Source organism: Vulpes lagopus, chromosome 22, assembly GCF_018345385.1.
Source record: "Vulpes lagopus strain Blue_001 chromosome 22, ASM1834538v1, whole genome shotgun sequence".
In the NCBI taxonomy this organism is placed as follows: Eukaryota; Metazoa; Chordata; class Mammalia; order Carnivora; family Canidae; genus Vulpes; species Vulpes lagopus.
Genome location: NC_054845.1, coordinates 22,351,160 through 22,372,750, shown reverse-complemented (window position 1 = coordinate 22,372,750; position 21,591 = coordinate 22,351,160). Strand labels below are relative to the sequence as shown.

The 21,591-nt window shown below is 38.1% G+C and overlaps 1 protein-coding gene across 2 annotated transcripts in view; it reads left to right on the top strand.

Annotated features, from left to right (window-relative positions):
• The window catches only part of ABCA12 (ATP binding cassette subfamily A member 12), a 288,195-nt gene that overhangs the window by 157,164 nt on the left and 109,440 nt on the right, over positions 1-21,591 (top strand). For both annotated transcript variants that reach the window (XM_041736980.1, XM_041736981.1), the window contains 2 exons: positions 10,209-10,362; positions 20,475-20,566. In XM_041736980.1, coding sequence (XP_041592914.1) covers positions 10,209-10,362; positions 20,475-20,566 — 246 coding nt within the window. The remainder of the gene's footprint in view (positions 1-10,208; positions 10,363-20,474; positions 20,567-21,591) is intronic.

Here is a 21,591-nt window from a genome sequence, read left to right as displayed (position 1 = left end):
GACTCAGAACTTAGTCGAGATGTCAGTGAGGCAAATATTTGGGAGACAAGTTGAAGGGGACATTTTTCTGGCTAACTCCCAAACAACTTTACACTATTGTCATTGTCTTGTTTGATATTCTGCATCCCGTCCCACGATCATGGTGCCCCGACTTGGCAATGGACCCCTTTCCTAGGTGGTAAAGGGAGAATGGCACCTCAGTTTCTCCCCAATCTGCCTCCTAGGACAAACAGCTTTGAGACAGGTCACTCACTTCCCATTAGGGATGGATCACTAGGATGATGAGTCACTTTTACTGGTGCTCCTTTTCTGGATGGAGGCAAAAACACTAAGACCCACTGAAGTTCATGGTGCCTGACGGGTATGATTTCTTTCTGTATAATAAAAGCTGTACCTCCCCCTATACATTTATTTAGTTTTATTTTATTTTGGGACATTCCAAATGATTGTTTCTGTGTTCCTTAGGACACTCAGATTCAAATTTGCAGCCAACCTCTAAGAATACACATACCTTTGGCACTTATTATTGTGCTGGATTAATTCTTTCCTAAGTTTGTTTGCTCTTATTTCTGATTTCTTCATTACCTTATTTTTTCCCATTTAGAGGGTGTACTTTGTTAAGGTTTCCCAAATCCTTCTGGAATGAAATTCCCCTTCCCTAAACATTGTCTTAAACAAGTTTCACTGAAGGACTTCCACAAATAGTTGGAGGACAGTTGTAACGGACTTTCACAAATAAATACTAAGGGGCTTGTTGAATTGCTTACTGTATTTAGGCCAAGTTAGTAAGGTGGCTGTATACAAGTAAGTTCTAGCACATCAAGGCTCAAAGCCAAGATACTTCTTTATGGTAAAAGTTCCCTCCTGGGGAGAATAAATAAATTTCTAGTTCCAGGTTCCTTTTCAGTTGGGAATATGTGAGATCATGGTAAAGGCACTATTTTCCAAAGTGTGCCTCATGGAATATTCTTTCCCAGGAATCTTAAGTAAAACAGGAAGAGAAAGAAAAAAATCAGAATTAATATTCTGTACTCACATTTGTGGAAGTGTGAAATTAACCAAAGTTATTCAGATTTTTTTACTGAAAAACTTCTCAGAATCTTTAATATGTTATGTACTCTGGCTTTCCCAGAACAGGAGATGGAGCTCAGTTTCCTAAACTCATGTAGCCCCAGAACCTGGTTTATGGAAATGCTTATCCTCCCCTACTCCCCCAAACCCCAACATCACGTTGGAGACCACCATGATGAGAGAAGAATTGGTTCTTCAGTTTATCCCCCAGTGTGGATTTTGTGACTTAACTACCTAGACGCCTGAGTGAGATCACTGTGGGTAACAATTAGTGCAGCACTTCCCTGACAAATCAGAATGAATGTGGTGGCACTGGAGGAAGTACCACCACCCTTTGCTAGGTGTTAACAGATGTCACTGGATTTGTGGAAGGGGAGGGGGTCATGTCTCAAGAGAATCTGTGACTGATGGGGTGCAGCACAGTGGCTCTCATCCCACTGGTGTCAGGTCTTCTTGACCTTAGCAGTCAACCCAGCCATACCAGTGTGGATCCAGCTTCAGATCAGCCCTGCCCAAAAGCTGTAAGGTACTTTTCTAGCTGGCCATATCTAAGAAGAATTAGAAGACCAAGTTTTATAGGAACAAGGTTCCACAATGGAACAAAGATCTAGCGTTCATTTTTCTTTTAACTTTAGATTTAGAAGGAAATAAAACAGTTGCCCAGATTCTGTTTGCAAATGGCCATGGCAAGGAAGATTTTTAAAAATACAACTGTGCGGGATCCCTGGGTGGCGCAGCAGTTTGGCTCCTGCCTTTGGCCCAGGACGTGATCCTGGAGACCCGGGATCGAATCCCACATCGGGCTCCCGGTGCATGGAGGCTGCTTCTCCCTCCGCCTGTGTCTCTGCCTCTCTCTCTCTCTCTCTCTCTCTGTGACTATCATAAATAAATAAATAAATTTTTTAAAAAATGCAATTGTGCATCTTTGTTGCTGATAGACAAGTTTCAGCTGGCTTCTCTTAGTCTTGTCTGATGGACCCTACTCACCCAGGAAGAGCCAAGACTCACTATTCCTTGCCAAGTGCAAATATTTTTAATAGTATTAGTGAGTGTTTTTAAACTCCAGATTCAGTCCATGTGGGAGTTTATAATCCAGCATGTATGTATTACAATGATGTCTCCTCACCTTGAATCAAATCATTTTGTTTACAATTTAAATAAATCAAGCCATGGTCTTTGGAACTCATCACCCAACAGGGTCTCCTTAACCTTCAGAAAGAAAGGAGGCACATTGTCCTCTGGAAACTAAGGAAGATGGGTTATGGAGCCCTTTGGGTTGACCATCAGTTCAAGTGTGCACTTTAGGATCAAAGGGATGATATCCAAAGAGATAGCAAGGTCCTGAGTCTAAAGCCCCTCAACCCTTTATCTTAAAAAAATAATAATAGTAAAAAGCCAAATATATAAAAAGGGCAAGAATCTTTTTGTACCTTGTATAGCACTTGCAGTTTTGTAGCAGAGTCCCCAAATTATCTTTTCTGGGATACTTTTTTTTACATTTCACAACCTGTTGGTTGTGGTATTTAGAGACAACACTGAGGAATGTGGGAAAGATCCCAGCATGTAGGACACCATGTCAAATGACCCAAGGTTTGTTCTTGTTCTCTGTGGCATCCAAAGATGCCAACCTTTTGAGTATAGGACCCTCTTACCCTCTGCTTTAAGGATTGAGCATCTTGTCGCAACTCTCACTGCCAGAAACAGTCTACCTTTTTGCCAAAGGATTTGAACTTGGAAAAGCACCTGTATGAAGGAGCAAGACTTGCCTGGGGAGAATTAGGAAGAATGTATCATGGTGCCACACCCACTGAGCACGCAGTAATTGAAGCACTGTAGCAGGTGATATAGGTGCCTATTATGAATTACTAGGGAGAGAAGCACATCATGCAATACTCCTAACCATTCATTGGTTCAAGACACAGAGATGGGAGACCAGGTGGAGCAGCACAGCCCTGGTCACTGCCTGGTAAATTATACACATGATGCAACAGCGATGATTCCACACGGCCTTCCCTCTCTAGTTGTCACAGTTCCTTACACAAGTTATCTGATTAATCTTCCTTGTGCCCTGTGAGGTGGCAAGGCCCATTATCCTCCATTTGGTAAATGTGGAAATAGAGACATGGAGAGGTTAACTTCCCCCTGGTGATACAATGAATCAGCATCAAAACCAGAAGTGGTACCGGTTTTTCAAATTCTCAGTCTGCTCACTCCAAGATATGCTGAAACTTAGCTGAACAGAAGGTTGTGTTCTTTATTGTCATATATCATGTAACTCTGGCACTTAACTTTTCAGGTGACCTTAAGCAAATTGCTTGGTCTCTCTGAGGTTATCTGCAAAATGGGCATCGCGCTTGCCCTGCTGATCCTATAGGACTGCCATAGAGTTGTATGAAATGATCATTGTTTAATTACTCCAAAAAACAGGAAGGTTCCTCTCTTACCGATGTTTTGCTATCTATTTTCAAACATATGCTATTTCTATACATTATATTTCTGATAGGTTAGGAAAACAATGGTTTCTGTATGCATATTATATAATGAAAGTGTGATGAGCTTTGAAAATGGATGGTCTTTCTCCCTGTCTCTCTCTTTCTCACACACACATAACCTAGAAATTAATTTTTAAGATGTTTAAATGAAATATTTGTAATTTAAAAAAAATAGAAGAATGACCTTTATTTAGCACCTTACTCAGGGGCAGACACACAGTGTCTGTTTGGTAAATATTCTGAATAGATTATGAATGGATTCCCTCTGTGGATAAAAATTTCAGTGGTCGATATTACAGATGTCAATGTGTACTCACTAGATTTGCAAAGAAACTGAAACCTAAGGAGCCTAAAACAATGAGTATTACTGGTTTTATCAATATCAGTTTATCCATTTTTATTTTTATAAGGCACATGAATATGATGCTATAGTATATTATCCTTTGTACTTATTATCAATTGAATTGACAATATCCATTATTATCTATTGAACTTACTGTAATATGGGATAAAATTTGAAAATTTGCCCTATAAATAATAAAGATGTATATTATGCTAAAGTCCTAAATCATACAGGCTTTCTGTGACCTTCAGGGGTTTGTTCATTCATTCATTCATTCATTCATTCATTCATATAGTTAATAATTGCTTGAGTATTGTGCTAAGAACTATGTAAAGATTTTTCTTTCAAGTAGCTTGTTCTTTATCTAGTCTCTCAGAGGGTGCAATTTTATTGAGCTAGTGACTTTACCTGAAGATTCAAAGTCATATCAGTATTAAGCCCTAGGCTAAAGTCTCTCTGGGCCACAAAGATTTTAAAAAACAAAAACAGAAACAAAGCCTTCATTCAGAGGGATTAGAATCAGGAAGAGCCAGTGTATTTGAGTTTACCTGGTGATAAGTGGGGAATAGGACACCTCCCCCCAGGGATCAGCTCTCTCCTCTAAATGAAAAGTTCAAGTGAAGAACAAGGGCAGTCTTATGGGCTCTTGATATAATGTCATAAAATAATTTAAAAGGCTAGGGTTATGTCGTATACATTTTAATTATATCTTTAAAAATGTTATTGAGAACAAAATTTGCTGAAAAACTATAAGAAGAATAAAAAAGACTTTAATAAATTATTACAAATATCCTTCTGAGATTCATTTCCTTTCTCATATTTTCTTTTACTCTTATCTGGTTATTTGATTGTTTATCGGTGATGTTCATTTCTAGATATGTTTGTCTCATTTTGTACTCTTGTCATGATGAGAAATTCTTGTGGTGTTTCATGAGGAGACTTATCATTTAATTGATCAGAAGTCCTGATACGTATTCTGCTAATGTGACCCTGTATCTAAAAAGTTAAGAAAAATATAACACCCAAAATGAATAACTCCATATTTTAAAGTCAGAATTTCCTTCCAAGGTACATCATTTCTTTACTGGAGTAAAGACCAAATTCTTTTCACCTGGAAACACAAAATATCATCTAGGTTGGGTTCTGACCTGCTTTGAGAAAAACACAAAGAAACGCAGTGGAAATTCTCCAATATCTACCATTATTATAATATCTACAAATGTCACCAAGGTAGCCTACAGAATGTTTCCTAAGCCTAATGATGTCAAATGGAAGTAGCTTCATTGTTGAAAAGACTGTGACATTTCTTTCTTTAATAATACAGTAAATAGAAAACAGCACTTCTGTGGATAGTGCCAATGAGCAATGTGCTCCTGAATTTATATGGAAGGGTACAAAATCCTTCTGTGGAGGTGAAAAAGGAAAAGAAGTAAGGGAAGGTATTGGGAGCAATGTGCATTCTTGGCTGTAACAGTGAGTAAAGAGATACAAGAGTTGGTGAAGGGAGTAGCAGGAAAAAGAAATAAAAAGAGAGGGATGTTCAGTGGAAAGGAAAGAATAAAATATTGAGAAATACAGGAAAGGGAATATTAAGTAAATTAGATAAGATGGAAAAAGAGAAAAAGAAGGATGGGGAAGTTGTGAAAAATAAGAAGTGAGCAAGGCAGGAGAGGGAGAGGGACAAATGTAAGAGGTCATCCTCTTAAGGATCAGGAAACTAGAGCCTGTAGGCCAACCCTAGTCTGTTGCCATTTTTTTTGTAAATAAAGTTTTATTTGAATGCAGTTAGGCCCATTAATGTTCACTGTCTATGTCTGCTTCCATACTACATTGAAGGAGTTTAATAACTATGATGAAGACAGTTGAGTTTCACAGCTAAAAATATTCACTATTTGACTCTCCTGCAAAAAAGTTTATAATCTAATCCTATTGCTGGCAAACTTTAGTGTGCATCAGAATTACCTAGAGGGCATGTTAAAATAAAGAGTGCTGAACCCCTTTCCCAGAATTTCTGAGTAAGTAGATCTGGGATGGGATCTCAGATTTGCATTTCCAGCAAGTTCTCAGGCTGTGCTGTTGCTGTTGGTCCAAGATTTGAGCTTTCAGAACCCCTGCTCTAATCTCACATTATGTCACTTAAATATTGTTCCAAGTAAGGAATTTGGTGAAGAAAGGGAAAGGAAAACCAAACCTGATCCCCTTTATAGGTAAACACAGATGTATAGGTTGATAGCACAATTCTTTACAGAGTTGTTTTTTTAAATTCTTAAAACTAGATCTTTTTATAATGCCAGTTTCATTCTTGAAACAATGAAAACTTAATCTGATTTAGTTAAAAACTTAGCTAATTAATGGCTTATTCCTCAAAATGTTTTATAGTTTGGTTTGATTCAACTCCCTGAAATAATGTTGGAATCTGGCAATGCTATTTTTATGGAGGTAATGTTGACTGTGTCTGTTTTATGAGACTAACTTCTCCCCACCAGTGGGTGGCTGCTCAGACCACTTCACTGCCTCTGCATGGGGGCCCTAAGAAACCAACCCATAGGTAAATTGGGATCTTGCTTACTACTCACCTACCTCACTCTCAGAATATGCTAGCATCTTCTGGCCCAATTTCCCCATGACATTGCAAGTTCTTCAATAGTTTTTTCTCCTGGAGATAGTCATGAATGTTGTCCTGAGTTTAAGACCTTTGGGAATCATGATATCAAGGAATTTATCTTGCTTTACTACTCCATCCCAAGCCCCTAAGATTTGGGTTTTTTTTTTTTAACCTGCAAGTAGTACTGTAGTTTGCATAGTTATGATCTTCCTCTACTTATGTCCTTAAATCTGTGCTCTGGCTGTGAATATGGGCAACCAATTTTTAGCCCTAACTTTGCATGTTTCATGCTTGCTGCACGGAAGTCCTGTGAGGGAAAGAGAAATGTTTCTCTTTTTCCCGCATCCTAGCATTTACAGATATAAAGAGAAACACAGTTTTGGAACCTGAAAGTGCCAGAGACACCTTCAGAATAGAATGAGTTCAACTTAGAATTAGCAGCTCTTTAAAACATGTGATGGTTTGACTCCACCATTGCTCTGAGTGGTTATTACTTCCTGACACAAAAGTAACCGAGATGGGTAGAAGATGGGGGAAAAAAAATCCACTTTTCCCCCGCTAAGAAGACTACTAAATAAAGTTTAATTATATTTAATTCTGACTTGTTAGTTTTAGAGGATCTCCAGATTATGTGAAAAGTTGACATGTATGAGAAACCATATTATGGATATCAAAGCAGGATGTGACGTAAATGTATGTCACATTCCTACCAAATTATGATGAATAAGTGGATGCTTAATAAGTCAGTTATTGTTGCAACAGACTTCCTTATCTTAATGAGTGTATGGTTCTTAGTTAAAAGGTCATAGTAAAATAAATAATGCAGGCCGTCCATGCTGTGCGTGGCACTGTTTATTAAAAATAAAACATGTACACACCTAAACCAATTCCTCATTAGCATGAACCCATTTTAACAAGTTAAATATCAGTTATCAGGAGCACCTGAGTGGCTCACTCAGTTAAGTGTCTGCCTTTGGCTTGAGTCGTGGTCCTGGGATCGAGCCCCACAATGGGCTCCCTGCTCAGTGGGGAGCCTGCTTCTCCCTCTGCCTCTGCCTGCTACTCTGCCTGCTTGTACTCTCTCTTTCTCTGTCAAATAATAAATTTTAAAAATCTTTTTAAAAAATTAAATATCAGTTATCAGAAAAATCTGCGTGAGGCGTGAGCTGTCTGTACTTTGAATATGTAGGGACTTTTAAAAAGTTTTTAAAGAAACCCTGTGATGGATTTTCCTATAAAATAGACAAATCTGTAGTAATCGCGCGAGGAATCTTGTGGGTGTAAATGCTTCCAGATTCCTCTCTAATAATTTGAAGGTCAATGTCAGAGAAACTAAAATTGGATGTAATAGGCCACCTCCTTTCAGATCCCCTTCCTGTGATGTCTTTCCCCTTTTTTTTTCCTTCTCTTCTTGTTGTGACATGGCTTCTCGTGGGCTGGTGTTCTCAGCACTGTGTGGCTCAGCTATACCATCACCTTGATAAGTGGCGGACAGCAAAGGAGTCATCTGCTTCTGTTGCCCTGATGTCTTCTTTCCATTCGAAGGAGCCACTGCCTGTGTTTGAGATCAAATAGGACTTAGACCATTTGCAGACCCGCCCTCTGGGAGAGCGGCTGCCATTGGGATCTGTGTGGTGTAGGGTAGATCACCATTAATGGTGAAATTCCACTGCAGAATTGTGAAGGTCTTGCTGTAGGCAGTCCACTGTGGCAGAATTGTGGTAGACGGGTGATGTGAAGAGTTAACTGCTACTCTCTAGTTCGTCCAGGGAATTGCACTACAAAAAAACCCAGTTGAGGTCCACTTCCCAGTGAAATTTTCACTGGGTTTAATGTTAGGAGAAATGCTGGTCTTTCTGGTGTCAGGAAGCGATGCAGCTCAGAAGGTAGTGGTGAATAGTTTGGTGGATTTAAAGTTTTTTCCAGTTTTTCTGAATTCCCAAAACTGTAACTCATACCAGTCGTATTTCATGTATTAGTTGCCTGTGGCTTCTCTAACAAACCACAGACTTTAGTGGTTTAAAAAGTAATTTAGTGGTGGGGTTGGGAGATGGGCGAAATAGGTGAAGGGGATTAGAGGTACAAACCTCCAGTTATAAAATATATGTTATGGAGATGTGTAAAGTACAGTGTAGGGAATATAGTCGATAATATTATAACAACTTTTTATGGTGACAGATGATAACTAGACTTATTGTGGTGAGCATTTCATAATGTATTTAAGTGTCAAAATACTGTGTTGGGTATACTATGTTGTATACCCAAATCTGATATAATATTGTGTGTCAATTATACTTCAATTTAAAAAAACCCACCAACTTATTATTTTATAGTTCTGGAGATAAAAAGTCTAAAATTTCACTTTACCAGGTTAAAAATTAAGGTGTCAGCAGGGCTACAGTTCTTCTGTAGGCTCTAGGAGAATTTGTGTCCTTGCCTTTTCTAACATCTAGAGGTCACCTGCTTACCTTGGCTTTTGGCTTCTTCCTGCATCTTCAAAGTCAACAGTACAACATCTTCCCATCTCCTTTTTTCCCCCTCTTTACTTCTGGCCAACTTTCTTATTATCCCTTCACTTTTATTTCCAATTTTATGTATGTAGAGCTGTATTTAAATTACTTAGATCAAATTTCTACCACTTCCTCTGCTAATCTATTAATGCTTACTTTGCCCTGTTGCTCATACTATTTTCTTTTTTTTTAACCTTTTCTCTTTCTTTTTACAATGAAAACAGACTTGTACTGACACCTTTTTTGACAGATTCATGAAGTTAAGGTTTTGCTTTTTAGTTCTCAGTTTGGAGGTTACTCTTATCTTTTCTAAACCTGCCTTTTTTGAAAGTTCATTGTCTTCATATTCTCCCCAAAAGAGGAACCTAGTGTTTTAATATTAGACTTACTTGCAAAAAGATTGGTGTTTTGCAGTTTGCCTATTTCTTTTTTTTTTTTTCAGTTTGCCTATTTCTTGACATGTATATGCCATCATCATATTTTATAAAACAAATGTTAAAGGTTACAAAACCCTTTACTTTTGCAGTTCTTGTTTTCTGTGATCTTAATTCGGGAAATTTATTTAATCAATTATTATTGGTTTTTAAATAGGAAAAAATATTGTGTATAGAATAATTATTCTATCTGTTATGCTAAATTTTGAGAAGACCAAAAGTATTTCCCAGTATCTAGAAGATTGGCTGCATTTATAATGACTTTGATAACAAAAGAAGACATGTACATTGTGGGGAAAAAAATAGCTACTGTATAATTAAATGAAAATAAACAAAAATCATGTGAAATATAGCTCCAAGGAAATCCCTCCGGGTTTTAAATATACATATATTTACATAATTTTTAAAGATTCTGGTCATGCTGTTTTCTGATCTAGTCATTTTAATTAGCAAAATATTATAAACATTTTCTATATTATTTGACATTTTTATTAGCTGCATTGTGTTTTACCATATAGATAAACTGTGCTTTATTTTTAAAACACTCTAGCAGACATTCTTGCAGCTAATTCCAGGAAAAGAAATTTGTAGGGCAAAAGACATTTTTATATCTTTTGATACATAGTGGACCCAGAGAGTCATAATACAAGAGGTAATTTCACAAAATAGAGTTACTACAGTCCCTTCCCTTCCCAGGCAAATGCCACAGTGATGTAATTATTGTTTTTTTTTTGTTTTGTTTTTTAATTTCAGGTTACCTTGCACCTCGAAACCTTCCTAGTACTGGCTTCTTCCCGTTCCTGCAAACCCTACTCTGTGACACAGACTCTAAATGCAAAGACACACCCTATGGGCCGCAAGATCTGCTTCGTAGGAAAGGAATTGATGATGCGCTATTGAAGGGCAGGTAGGGGCCTTCAGTTGTCTTCATGTTTAGTTGTCTTCGAAAGATTCAAATTTGTTTTCTTACGAGATATTCAGAAAGCCATCCTGGGTTAGACATACAACTTTATTTTCTTTATATATCTGCAAATGTGGTGATCTAAATATGAATGAACAGGTTGGATACACACTGGAATTACCATGTTTATATGAGATTAAGCATAATTTACTTGGCATGAATATCCAAACTTTGCTTTTTAAGCTAGGTAGCCAAGGCATTCCTCAACTTTCCTCAAAGATTCTCTTTTCCACCTCAATTTGTCAGTGACACATTGTCCTAAGCTTGATCACAAAGTTCAGATACAGGGCAATGTTAGGGGCATTATATCTTGGAAGCATGATATATTTATATTACTCTATGTGGTACTTCCAGATGTAATAGAAACCAGGAGATGCAAATGTGGAAATTAAAGTTCTAGAAATTGGGGACACCTGGGTGGCTCGGTCAGTTAAGCATCTGACTGCTGCTCATGATCTCAGGGTCCTGGCATCGAGCCCCACATCTAGCTCCACATTCAGTGGGGAGTCTGCTTCTCCCTCTCCTCCCCCTCTGTCCCTCCCCTGACTCGTGCTTTCTCTGTCTCTGTCTCTCTCTTTCAAATGAATAAAGTTCTAGAAATCAAAGTAATAAAGTTGAAAGTATACTTAATAAATAACAACCCTTAAATGAGGTTAATACATGTCCTATTTTATGGTGTGAGAGGCAGCTGAAGAATAAAGATAGGAAATCTAGACCATTTACAACCTGATTATGATCTCAATTTTCTGTCTTGGGATTCTAAACCTAAAGAGACTCCCAGGAACCCACCTGTCTGTAGAACTGAAAACAATACTGTTATCTGAATCGACCATGAGATAATTCTGGCTAGAGATTTTTAAAAAGTGTTTCTCAAGGGAATATTACATTTATCTCTAATCAGAGATATTTTATTCTGAAATTTTAATTTAACTTCCTTGGCATTTAACACTATTTCTCTATTAACATTATTATCATGATTTTATTTTGTTCATCAAATATTTTAAGAGAGAACAACTGAAAGCTGTTTAGCATAAAATATAAACATATCAAGAATTATCATGGGCAGTGGCTTAGAAAACACAATTGTCGAGTTGCTAATTCATATTGGTTTTGTTGGTTCAATAAGTTAATGAATCTTAAAGCTTAAAATATTTTCAGGTTCTTCATTTATTTATTAATTTACTCAGGAAATAATGACTGAGAAATTTCGATGTGCCAGGCACTATTTTAGGCCCTGTGACTCAGAAGTAAATCAGACAAATCCTCTACTCTTGTTACTTGCATTCTAATGAAAAAGCAAGCAAAACAAAAAAAAGAGCAATCAAATAAATAGCATAATAACTAGTGTGCTAGCAAGAAAGGAAAGCAGGTTATGAGCTAGAAGTTGTAAGGTAGGAAGTTAATAGGGTGGCAGGAGAAGGCTTCTGCTAGCAGGTGGCATTTGGGTCGAGACCAACAAGGACAGGAAGAGACCAGCCACAGCATGTGAAGAGAGAGTTTTAGGCAAAGCAGCAACTAATCCTCAGATGGGGATAAACCTGACCATTTAGAGGAACAGAAAGATGGTTAATATTGCTAAAACAGTGAGAAAGGCAGGATCCCTGGGTGGCGCAGCAGTTTGGCGCCTGCCTTTGGCCCAGGGCGCGATCCTGGAGACCCGGGATCGAATCCCACATCGGGCTCCCGGTGCATGGAGCCTGCTTCTCCCTCTGCCTGTGTCTCTGCCTCTCTCTCTCTCTCTCTCTCTGTGACTATCATAAATAAAAAAAATGAAAAAAAAAAAACCAGTGAGAAAGGATACAAGGGGTGGGGAATGCAGAACTAAGCCTATAGGGAAAGGGAAGGGATTTGCATTTTATTTTATTATAATGAGAAGCCATTGGAAAGTGTTAAGTGGGGAGATGATATGGCATATTGTGTTTGAAACCAGCATGTTCTAAGCATTACCTCAACTAGCACCAGTTGCATTACTTCTGCAATGGGACCAAGAGCTAACAAGAGCCTGTGCCCTCTTGTGTAATCAGAATAGAGCTAAGACGGAAGCATGACATCTTGGTTGTTCAATGAATTCATAGATGGCCTGTGGTCCCCTGTGAGTGGTGAATTAGGTACATGATCTGTGCCTGTATTCTAATAGGAAAGGAAATATATTTTTTTTTTAAAAAAGGAAAGGGAATATATATTATATATATTATATAATATATGTAATATAATATATCATCATGATGGGAGAGTGTGATGAAGAGTACCAGAAGGATGCTGAAGGAAGGCACCTTCCATATTAAAAGTAGAGAGAGCTGGGGATTTTTAAAGATTTTATTTATGTATTTGACAGCAGGGGAGAGAGAGTGTGTGCAAGCATAAGCAGGGGGAGAGGCAGAGAGAGAAGGAGAAGCAGGTTCCCTGCTGAGCAGGGAGCTCCATGTGGGGCTCAATCCCAGGTCCCTGGGATTGTGACCTGAGCTGAAGGCAGACTCAACCGAATGAGCCACTCAGGCGCCCCCTAGAGAGAGCTTTCAGGTAAAATAATCCAGTAGATCTTCATGAAGAGATTGTTCCTGAGACAGACACTTCATGAATAGAGGGTTAGAGAAGACATGGGATGTCCTTTATTAACAAATTGGATTGCAGCTCTACCTGGGGCTGTCATCTTTGTATCTTTTTTTTTTTTTCATGAAGAACTAAGTTACAATGAGGGAAATTGTTAACACTATCTAAGACTATAAATGTACCTTCCCAAAAAAGAGTATTTTTCTGTGTGATATCATAGAGAACCACACTCAGAGTTGCCTGAGATGAGCCACTGAGCTGGTTTTGGAACTAGACTTAAATTCCAGCTTTATTTTATTTTCTGTTGATGATTCTCTAGGCAGATGACCATGTCTGCTTTTTTGTTTTGTTTTATTCTAACCCCCAGGTAGTTTGTCTAGCTCAAACTGTATATTGCTGTATATTCAGTATTTTCTCTAAACTACCAAATAATTGGAACTTAATTTAGAAAATTATGTACAATAATAAAATTGCATTAATGATATTTCCCACCATGCTATTAACTTTTATGGTTTATACAGCCGTGCAGCAAAATTGGGGCATGGCTACTGGGTAAGCAGTTCCACTAAATTGCTTCCCTTTGGTAAAGGAAGATTCACCAGTGTAGCTTCATTAAGAAATAAAACAGTCTTTTTTTTCTGCTTACAAGTGAAGGGAAGGAAATGCCATCTTTGGCTTCATCAAAAGAGGCCCAACATGTTTATTTTAATAGACTGCTCTTCTTAAAGGCGTGATCATGTTGCTGCCACTACTTGCTGGTCAGTTGCCAAGTGTTTTGATGTTTTTTCATCGGCAACAGCTTTCTGTTATTAAATTCATACTCTTTAGGCATTAGCTTCAGGATGAGGTGCTTTAAAATAAAAATCCAACACCATACTCAGCATCAACTTTGGCTGTCTGGAAAAAGAAACATTACATTTATGGTTTTCTCGTTCGTTTGTACAACTGATGATCCAACATCACAAGACTTACCCTTGTGGTCCTTCCTCCCTCTGCACTGCCTCTAAGAATACATCAGAGCAGTGGGAGCCCTTGGCTGTGCCATTGTTCACACAGCTGGTGAACGGTGCAGATCATCCTCCAGAGCTCACAGGGTCGTTATTTGGAGAAGTGATTTAGCATTCCTGAAAATCCTATGGGAGAATTGCCTCTGTGCGTTTGCTTTCTATCTCTGTCTTGCCAGCACACATCCATGACCTGTGGTTTCCAATCTCATGCCTCTGCTCCTATTGGCTTATACACAACTTTTAATATAGTTAACCATATGTTTTTCAGGGATAATTTTATTTTTTATTTTTTATTTTTTAAAGATATTTATTTATTTATTTGAGAGAGAGAGAGTGTGTGAGCGCAAGGAAGAGCGGGAGGAGAGGGACAACCAGACTTTGCACTAAGCGTAGAGCCCAATATGGGCCTCGATCTCACAACCCTGAGATCATGACCTGAGCCAGAATCAAGAGTCGAACGCTTAACCAACTGAGCCACCCAGATGATTTTAAAATGCCAAGGCTTTTGTTTAGTGGTGAAAAATACGGTTGTGTTTAGAAACTGACCTAAAGATACTGTTGGGAATGTAAGGTAAGTGGAAATAGAATGGATGTGTGTCCTCATTTGACTACAAAGGTGATGTGAGTTGTACATGAAAGGTCTCATATTGTAAGTAATCCATAGCCATTTTGCAACCATTTTAGAATCATTTGGTCATGTAAAAATCAAGGGTTAAAATTTTATCTAGCAAAGTGGGAGGATATCTTAACTGCCGTGCAGGCAAAATTGTTAGTTCACTGAGTGAGAATGTATTGAATGTGTATCATGTGCTGGAGACTATGCAGGTCGGTGCAGGTATGAAGATGAATAAGGCCTGTCCTATGCTCTATACAAACTTACAAACGAGTGAGAGAAAGAGACAGAGAGACAGATAAGCAGGTAAATTACCATATAATGTGGGAAACGTGATGAGTATTTGTTTAGGTCTCACTATGCTCGGAACAGAAGACAACAAAGTGGGGGGGTGGGGGACGTGTTATTGGAATGGAGAGAGGTTTAGGTGGGGTGATGTCTGGAGAATTCTCCAGAGGCCTTTAAGGGTGTGATCATTAAGGACAGGTAGGGTGGTGGATACCAGACTAGAGCAAGCTGTATTTGAGATAGGCCACAGAGATAGAACCCCAGAATTTAATGAAAGAGAGAAAAAAATAAAGGCTCTTGTGTAGCTTGGAGGAATAGGCAAACAGTGGTGGAAAAAAAATGATAAATTCCTTTGTAGTGTTGCCAGATTAATCAACCTGTTTCAGGACTAGATAAAACATAATCTGTGTAGTATCACCTGAAAGACACTGTGATGTTGTCTCCAACCATATTCTGTGTGTTTTTGATATGCATCTACCCCCCTAAGACATTTCCTCATCTGTCCATCATAGAACCTTTAGAAACTTTTAGAACGGTGTTAGTTCATATATATTAGATATATATATATTAGATCTCAAAAGTCCCTCCTACGAATACAAAAAATAACCAGGGACAGAGGAACATATTAAGACATTTTAAAATCTTAACATCTTAACTGATAAAGATTTTTGGATTAGTTACTGGGCCACCTAGAAAAGATATGTATTTTGAACATGAGGAGGCAGGGATTATATCTGAAGCACAGATAACCCTGAAAGAATGAACATTAGATGAAATAGAAGAAAACAATGAAAAAAAACCTAAGATTTTTCCTGTGAATGACATCTGCTTGGGAGTAGCCAGGAGGGACAGTTGCATCAAATGAGTAAGGAAGCCTCAGTGCCAGACTGTGTCCTTATTTGTAGCTAAAAGTCAGGTAATGAATGTCGTCTGAAGCTGGGATCAGAACTGGCCCAGAGCACATCTCACATCTTCTTTTCATGTGTCACTACACACCTGTGTGATTATTCTGGGAAAAAAGGGGAAAAATATAAAAAAGTTTAACTAACCCTTAGAGGCAAAGAAGAATGTCAGAATTTTCTTTCTAGGACTTGACATATGTGTCTTCCCTAAAAGCAATTCTTTTTATAGACAGAATTTACCATGGCACACATGGATACCACCTACACAGGTAATCTTTCCCACTCACAGGAAATAGAGAGACATCCAGTATGAGTGCATAAATTCCACCATTATAATGATATCTATAAATGTGACATTTCACAAATGTTACTGTTGGTAGACATGTCTGAGAAGACGTAAGAGCTACTCTGGGCCTAGTTTCCCTTCCAGTACCTTAAATTTAACATTTGAATCTAAGCTATTTCTTTTATTGAATTCCATCCCAAAACAGAGACCTATAAATGCCACTGAGGCAGAATCTACTTCCTCAGCATCATAGGAGAATCCCTTAGACATCTCCTTGGTACTGTACAAATGTCTGGGTCCCATAAAAGGTAGTTGACTTATACCATGGGCCGCTTAGAAATTTAGTTCAAGGCTTTCTTGCCCCACCTAGATGGTTGGATTGTGCGGGCTCATGTGCCTGTATGCTGGATTCAGGGGGCTTCTAGGTTTTGCATTTGCTTTAATATTCTTCCCAGAGATATTCAGCATGAGATAGATCCTCTGAGACTTCCTCAGAGCTTTTGGAGTTCTTGAATAGGATTAGGTCTCCTGAGTTCATTGTCGGGAGTGGGAATGGGGTTGAGTCATCACAGAATAAATCTGTAATAGCATATTGCAGGGTTTCTCAACATCAGCACTATTGCTACTTGGGGCCAGGTAATTCTTTGTTGTGCTGTGCATTGTAGGATGGTCAGCAGCATCCCTGTCCTTTACCCCCTAGATGACAGTAGCAACCCCCCTGCCCCCGATACGACAAACAAAAAATATGTCTCTAGTCATTGCCAAGCATCTGCTGGGACGGGGGCCAAGATTGCCCAGAGTTGAGAACCACTGGTCTAGTGAAAAGATGAAGGAAAAATTTTAAGATAGCAAGAGGCTTGAATTAAGGTTGTAATTCTAGAATCTTGCTCTCTAAGGAACAAATTAGATAGCTCTCTGATTTAGCAGCCCCTGTCATGTGTTCCCATTGTCCCCATATCTGTACTTAACTATTATTATTAGTGGATTATAATCTCAACCCCTTATTTGACTATTCCATTATATGTAGTGTGAATTGAATAAATGTTGGCGAGTTTATCAATGAAAAATGGTAGGCACATTGTTGTCCGCCATACCATTCCGGGTGCTTTCTCTTTTAAGGACCTTGCAGAAACAGGTACGCAACAATGGAGGGCAGCCTAAGCTATCAAAAAAAATATATGCTTCCTTAGCTATCTGTTCTTCCAAATGATACTCATTATCTAGTATTCAGTGCTCGCCATGTGCAAGGCATCCTCCCATCTGCCAGTGAAGTACGCTGCAGTCTTTTCTGATGAATTTTACAGTTTAAGAAGGGGAAAAACTGATCATCACTACAAATGAAGCACTGCTTTTATAAGTAAACTTACAAATAAATAATAAAATGAAGAAAGGATTACACAACCCTGGGTGAGATCCTTTGCCTTGTCCTACCCCACTAGCCAATGGTTACAGGCTCTAGAGCTGTGAAAAAATAAGGGTATATCCATTTGGTGTCCAGAGATCTTGAAGTTTTGAGTATTCCAGAGGGATTATATGTAGACCTTGGATGTATGATAGGGCCCCAGCTCCATCCTGATGGTGAGCGCAGTGTCTGTGCCATCTTTTTTTTTGTGAGTACTTTGACAGTTAATATGGGCAAGTAATGACAGAGCCCAGAGGGGCACTCGATAAGCACATCCTGTGTAGTTCCCACAACTCTTGCAAGGTAGTTATATCGTTCCTAAATCGCAGATGAGGAAGGGAATGACTGAGATGTTTTAGGAAATGGCAGAGCGGGGATTCCACAGGTATCTTCTAACACCAAAGTACTTTCTGACACTCCCCCCGCCCCCCGCAGCATTGCTGCCTCTTTTTATTTAACCAACCATCTGATCTTATGGTCTAATACTGTGCTAGGTGTTTGGAATAAAAAGAGGAATGACACATGGTGCCTACTTCCAAAGATGTCATTGCCTAAAATGGAGAAGCAGTAGGAATAGGTACACAAATAAGCACAATGCACTAAAAATTGGTATGAATCGGTGCTTCAATTCTCTGAAATGATGGAAAGAAAACCGTTTCTTACCTATCATTCCCAGAAGCATATAGTGCTCTGTCTATAAGCGTGGTCATGCTAATGAGAAAGTTCAGCGCAACCATTAATTCAGTCGTACTGGCTACCTTCCTGCCCTGCATTAGTAATTTAATAGGGACTTAAAAGAATTAATTACTTTTGCTTGGGGGAAGTAAACTGCATTTCAGTATATGACCTTAATTCATCTTTTTACCCATAGTGCTCTCTTGTACATTTATTTTGTAGTTTCCATTTTAGGAGTTTAAAGGCAATAATTTCCGTTGTACAGTGGCAGTGGCCACATGCCATCACACCACATTTTGTAAATGCAAAATGAAACTGGGGGGAATTTGTCGGCCATTGAACGGCAAAGCCCACTAGATATCCTGATCTGTCACCCCAGCAAAAAGGCACACCCAGGCCACACACAAGGAGAGAGATCACCTCCCCCCTCCTGTAATATATATGCATGGGTGACCATGTGACCATGGGTACCTTCTGGTCAAGGACAGGTGCTATTAGAAGAGATGCCTCCGTGGTTCCTTGTCTGGAAGCAGCCATTTTACTGTTGGGCAAATGCAGACCTGCTGAGCCAGCTGCTTGCTCAGAAGGGGATGAGCTTATTTTTCTTTGGTCTTTAAAGAATACTTGAAGGAGTAGTTTTAGGGTGCTTCTCTGAATGTGGGAAGATGAGCAAGGTGTCCTCTGTCTAGTAGATGCAGCTTTTGCTTCTCTAAACTCACATTTTCTTAGTTCCCTATCAACTCTTCTATTTTTCTCTCCCATTCCCATTTATTATTCTGTTTTCTCTTGCTCCTTCTTTGCTCATGTTGATCTTTGTTGTTCTTCCTTTGGTTTTTGGTGCTATCCTTATTCCTTAAAATTTTTATAAAGGCAGTTTTCCCCTTTATTTTCAAAATGTGTTGATATTCAGTAGTCTTCCTTATAGTATTTCAGGCTAAACTAAAAAATATATATATTGAGTAAAAGAAAAGTGAAACCGACTTTCTCAAACTTTCTAAAACTTCTGTTGAGAGAAGGGAAAATGTACAGGTCAGTTCTTATTTTTATCTGAGCAGTTTTCCCATCCAAATAGTCGGCATAAGGAATATAAAAAGATTTAGGGGAATACAGTCATGGTCATGAATAATTCAAATATACATTAAGAATGCAGAACTTTTGGAGCAACCAGTGCATTTTATAGAGAATATTGGAAAAACACTAGGGAATGAAAACAAATATCACCTCTTCTTATCATTTTTACTAAAAGGACACACTAAAAAAAAAAAAAAAAAACAATTACAAATTACAAAGTACCCTGGAACCATGATTCAGATCTTGTTTCTGAAAAGGAAGTTAAGTTGAACAACAGAAGTGAGTAGAACTTCTTGCTTTTTCACTATTATATTTTTATATCCATCCTTACATATCTTAAGTAAGCTTTTTTTTTAAATAAACAACTACACAAAATTCACCAGCTTTTAGGAATTCCAAAAAGTATTCACATCCAGGCATCTGGACTGATTTCACCCTTGAAATATGTACATTTATTTTAGGCACTTTAGGTATATCAAGTTTTCAAGAAAATATGATTATCTCCATTTTGATAATCAACTAAACAGGCAGTGAATTTTTAAAATGGTTACTAAAGGTTTCATAACTTTTTTTCCAAGAGCCAGCATGATCATGACATGCAGATTTCTGGCACCACAATGCTATTATTACCACACTGATATATTCAGTACAATAAAAGATCTACTCACATCATTATACATTCCTTTGAACACCTGGTGCCATTCCTAATGACAACAGCCACAGAACATGGCATAGACTAGATACTCAATAAATGTATGTTTTTTCCTTTCTTCCTTGAATCTGTCTTATAAGCATTTGATTTTGCTAGCTATAATTTAACATATAAAACTTGTTTTCCTAATGAGGTTGACAAATAAACATACCTTTGTTTTAGGACCTGAAGCACTATTGGGCTATTATCTATTTGGGATCCATCATCTTTTCAAAAGAAAAAAAATATATATATATATACACCTCATGATTATTTTTAATATTTAGCTCTAATGTCTTTTGAAAATAATTTTCTTTTTATAAGATTAAAGTAAAAACAACTATTTTAAACCTCATCTAGTTACCATTTTCTCTGAATAAAAATTTACCTTGTAGGAGATTTTATATATTCATTGGTGTATGGTTAGGTGAGTTCTTCCATTACAATCCTAGGAAGTAGATTAAAAATTTTCAAGTCCTTCGAGAGCCCTGGAATCTGCCACATAATACATGACTGTAACTAACTGAAATTAATGTGGGTGAAGTTACAGAGTTCTTGCTTTTTCTTCACTAGTGGAATTCAGAGAAAGTCATCCAACCTGGAGAAGGACAGCAATTTATCACTCTGGAGCACCAAAGTTCCAGAAAGAAAGCACACATCACCAGGTAAGCTGTTCTCTTCTGTCAAGTTTAGAGCAGGCCTCTTGGAACAGCCAGCAAGGTCTAATCTTTGAAAGGGTTATACTTTTAACTTTTGGAATGCTTATAATATTCCCAAGAGATCTAAATGTTCCTTAAGGTTGCCTGAATGCGGTGGTGTAATTATGCAAAGTTCTTGAGAATAATTGGAAATTAAGTTCTTACTAAAATACTTTCTAGGAGCAAAAGCCTAGATGGTACTAAAGATGATGTTGAGAATTGCACAATTTCCCAGAATTGGCTAGGGACTCTAGTTGTCGGCAATTAGATAATGTTGGGATGGTTTAGAAAGCCCAGTAATAAAAAATTACCATTTGCATATTACTCAGCCATTAGAAACGACAAACACCCACCATTTGCTTCGACGTGGATGGAACTGGAGAGTATTATGCTGAGTGAAATAAGTCAGTCAGAGAAGGACAAACATTATATGGTCTCATTCATTTGGGGAATATAAATAATAGTGAAAGGGAATAAAGGGGAAAGGAGAAAAAATAAGTGGGAAATATCAGAAAGGGAGACAGAACATGGAAGACTCCTAACTCTGGGAAATGAACTAGGGGTGGTGGAAGGGGAGGAGGGCGGGGGGCGGGGGTGACTGGGTGGCGGGTACTGAGGTGGGCGCTTGACGGCATGAGCACTGGGTGTTATTCTGTATGTTGGCAAATTGAACACCAATAAAAAATAAATTTATTATTAAAATTTTTTAAAAAATAAACTGTGGAGAATAAAAAAATTAAAAATAAGAAATAAAAAAATAAAAACTACTATTTGCAACAACATGGATGAACCTAACGGGTTTAACATTAAGTGAAATCAATCAGAGAAAGACAAATACCATATGATTTCTCTTCTATGTGGAATTTAAGAAACACAACAAATGAACAAATGCAGAAAAAAAAACAAAACTAAAAAACAGGTCCTTAAATCCAGAGAACAAACTGGTGGTCGCCAGAAGGGAGGTAAGTAGGGCAGGAGGGATGAAATAGACA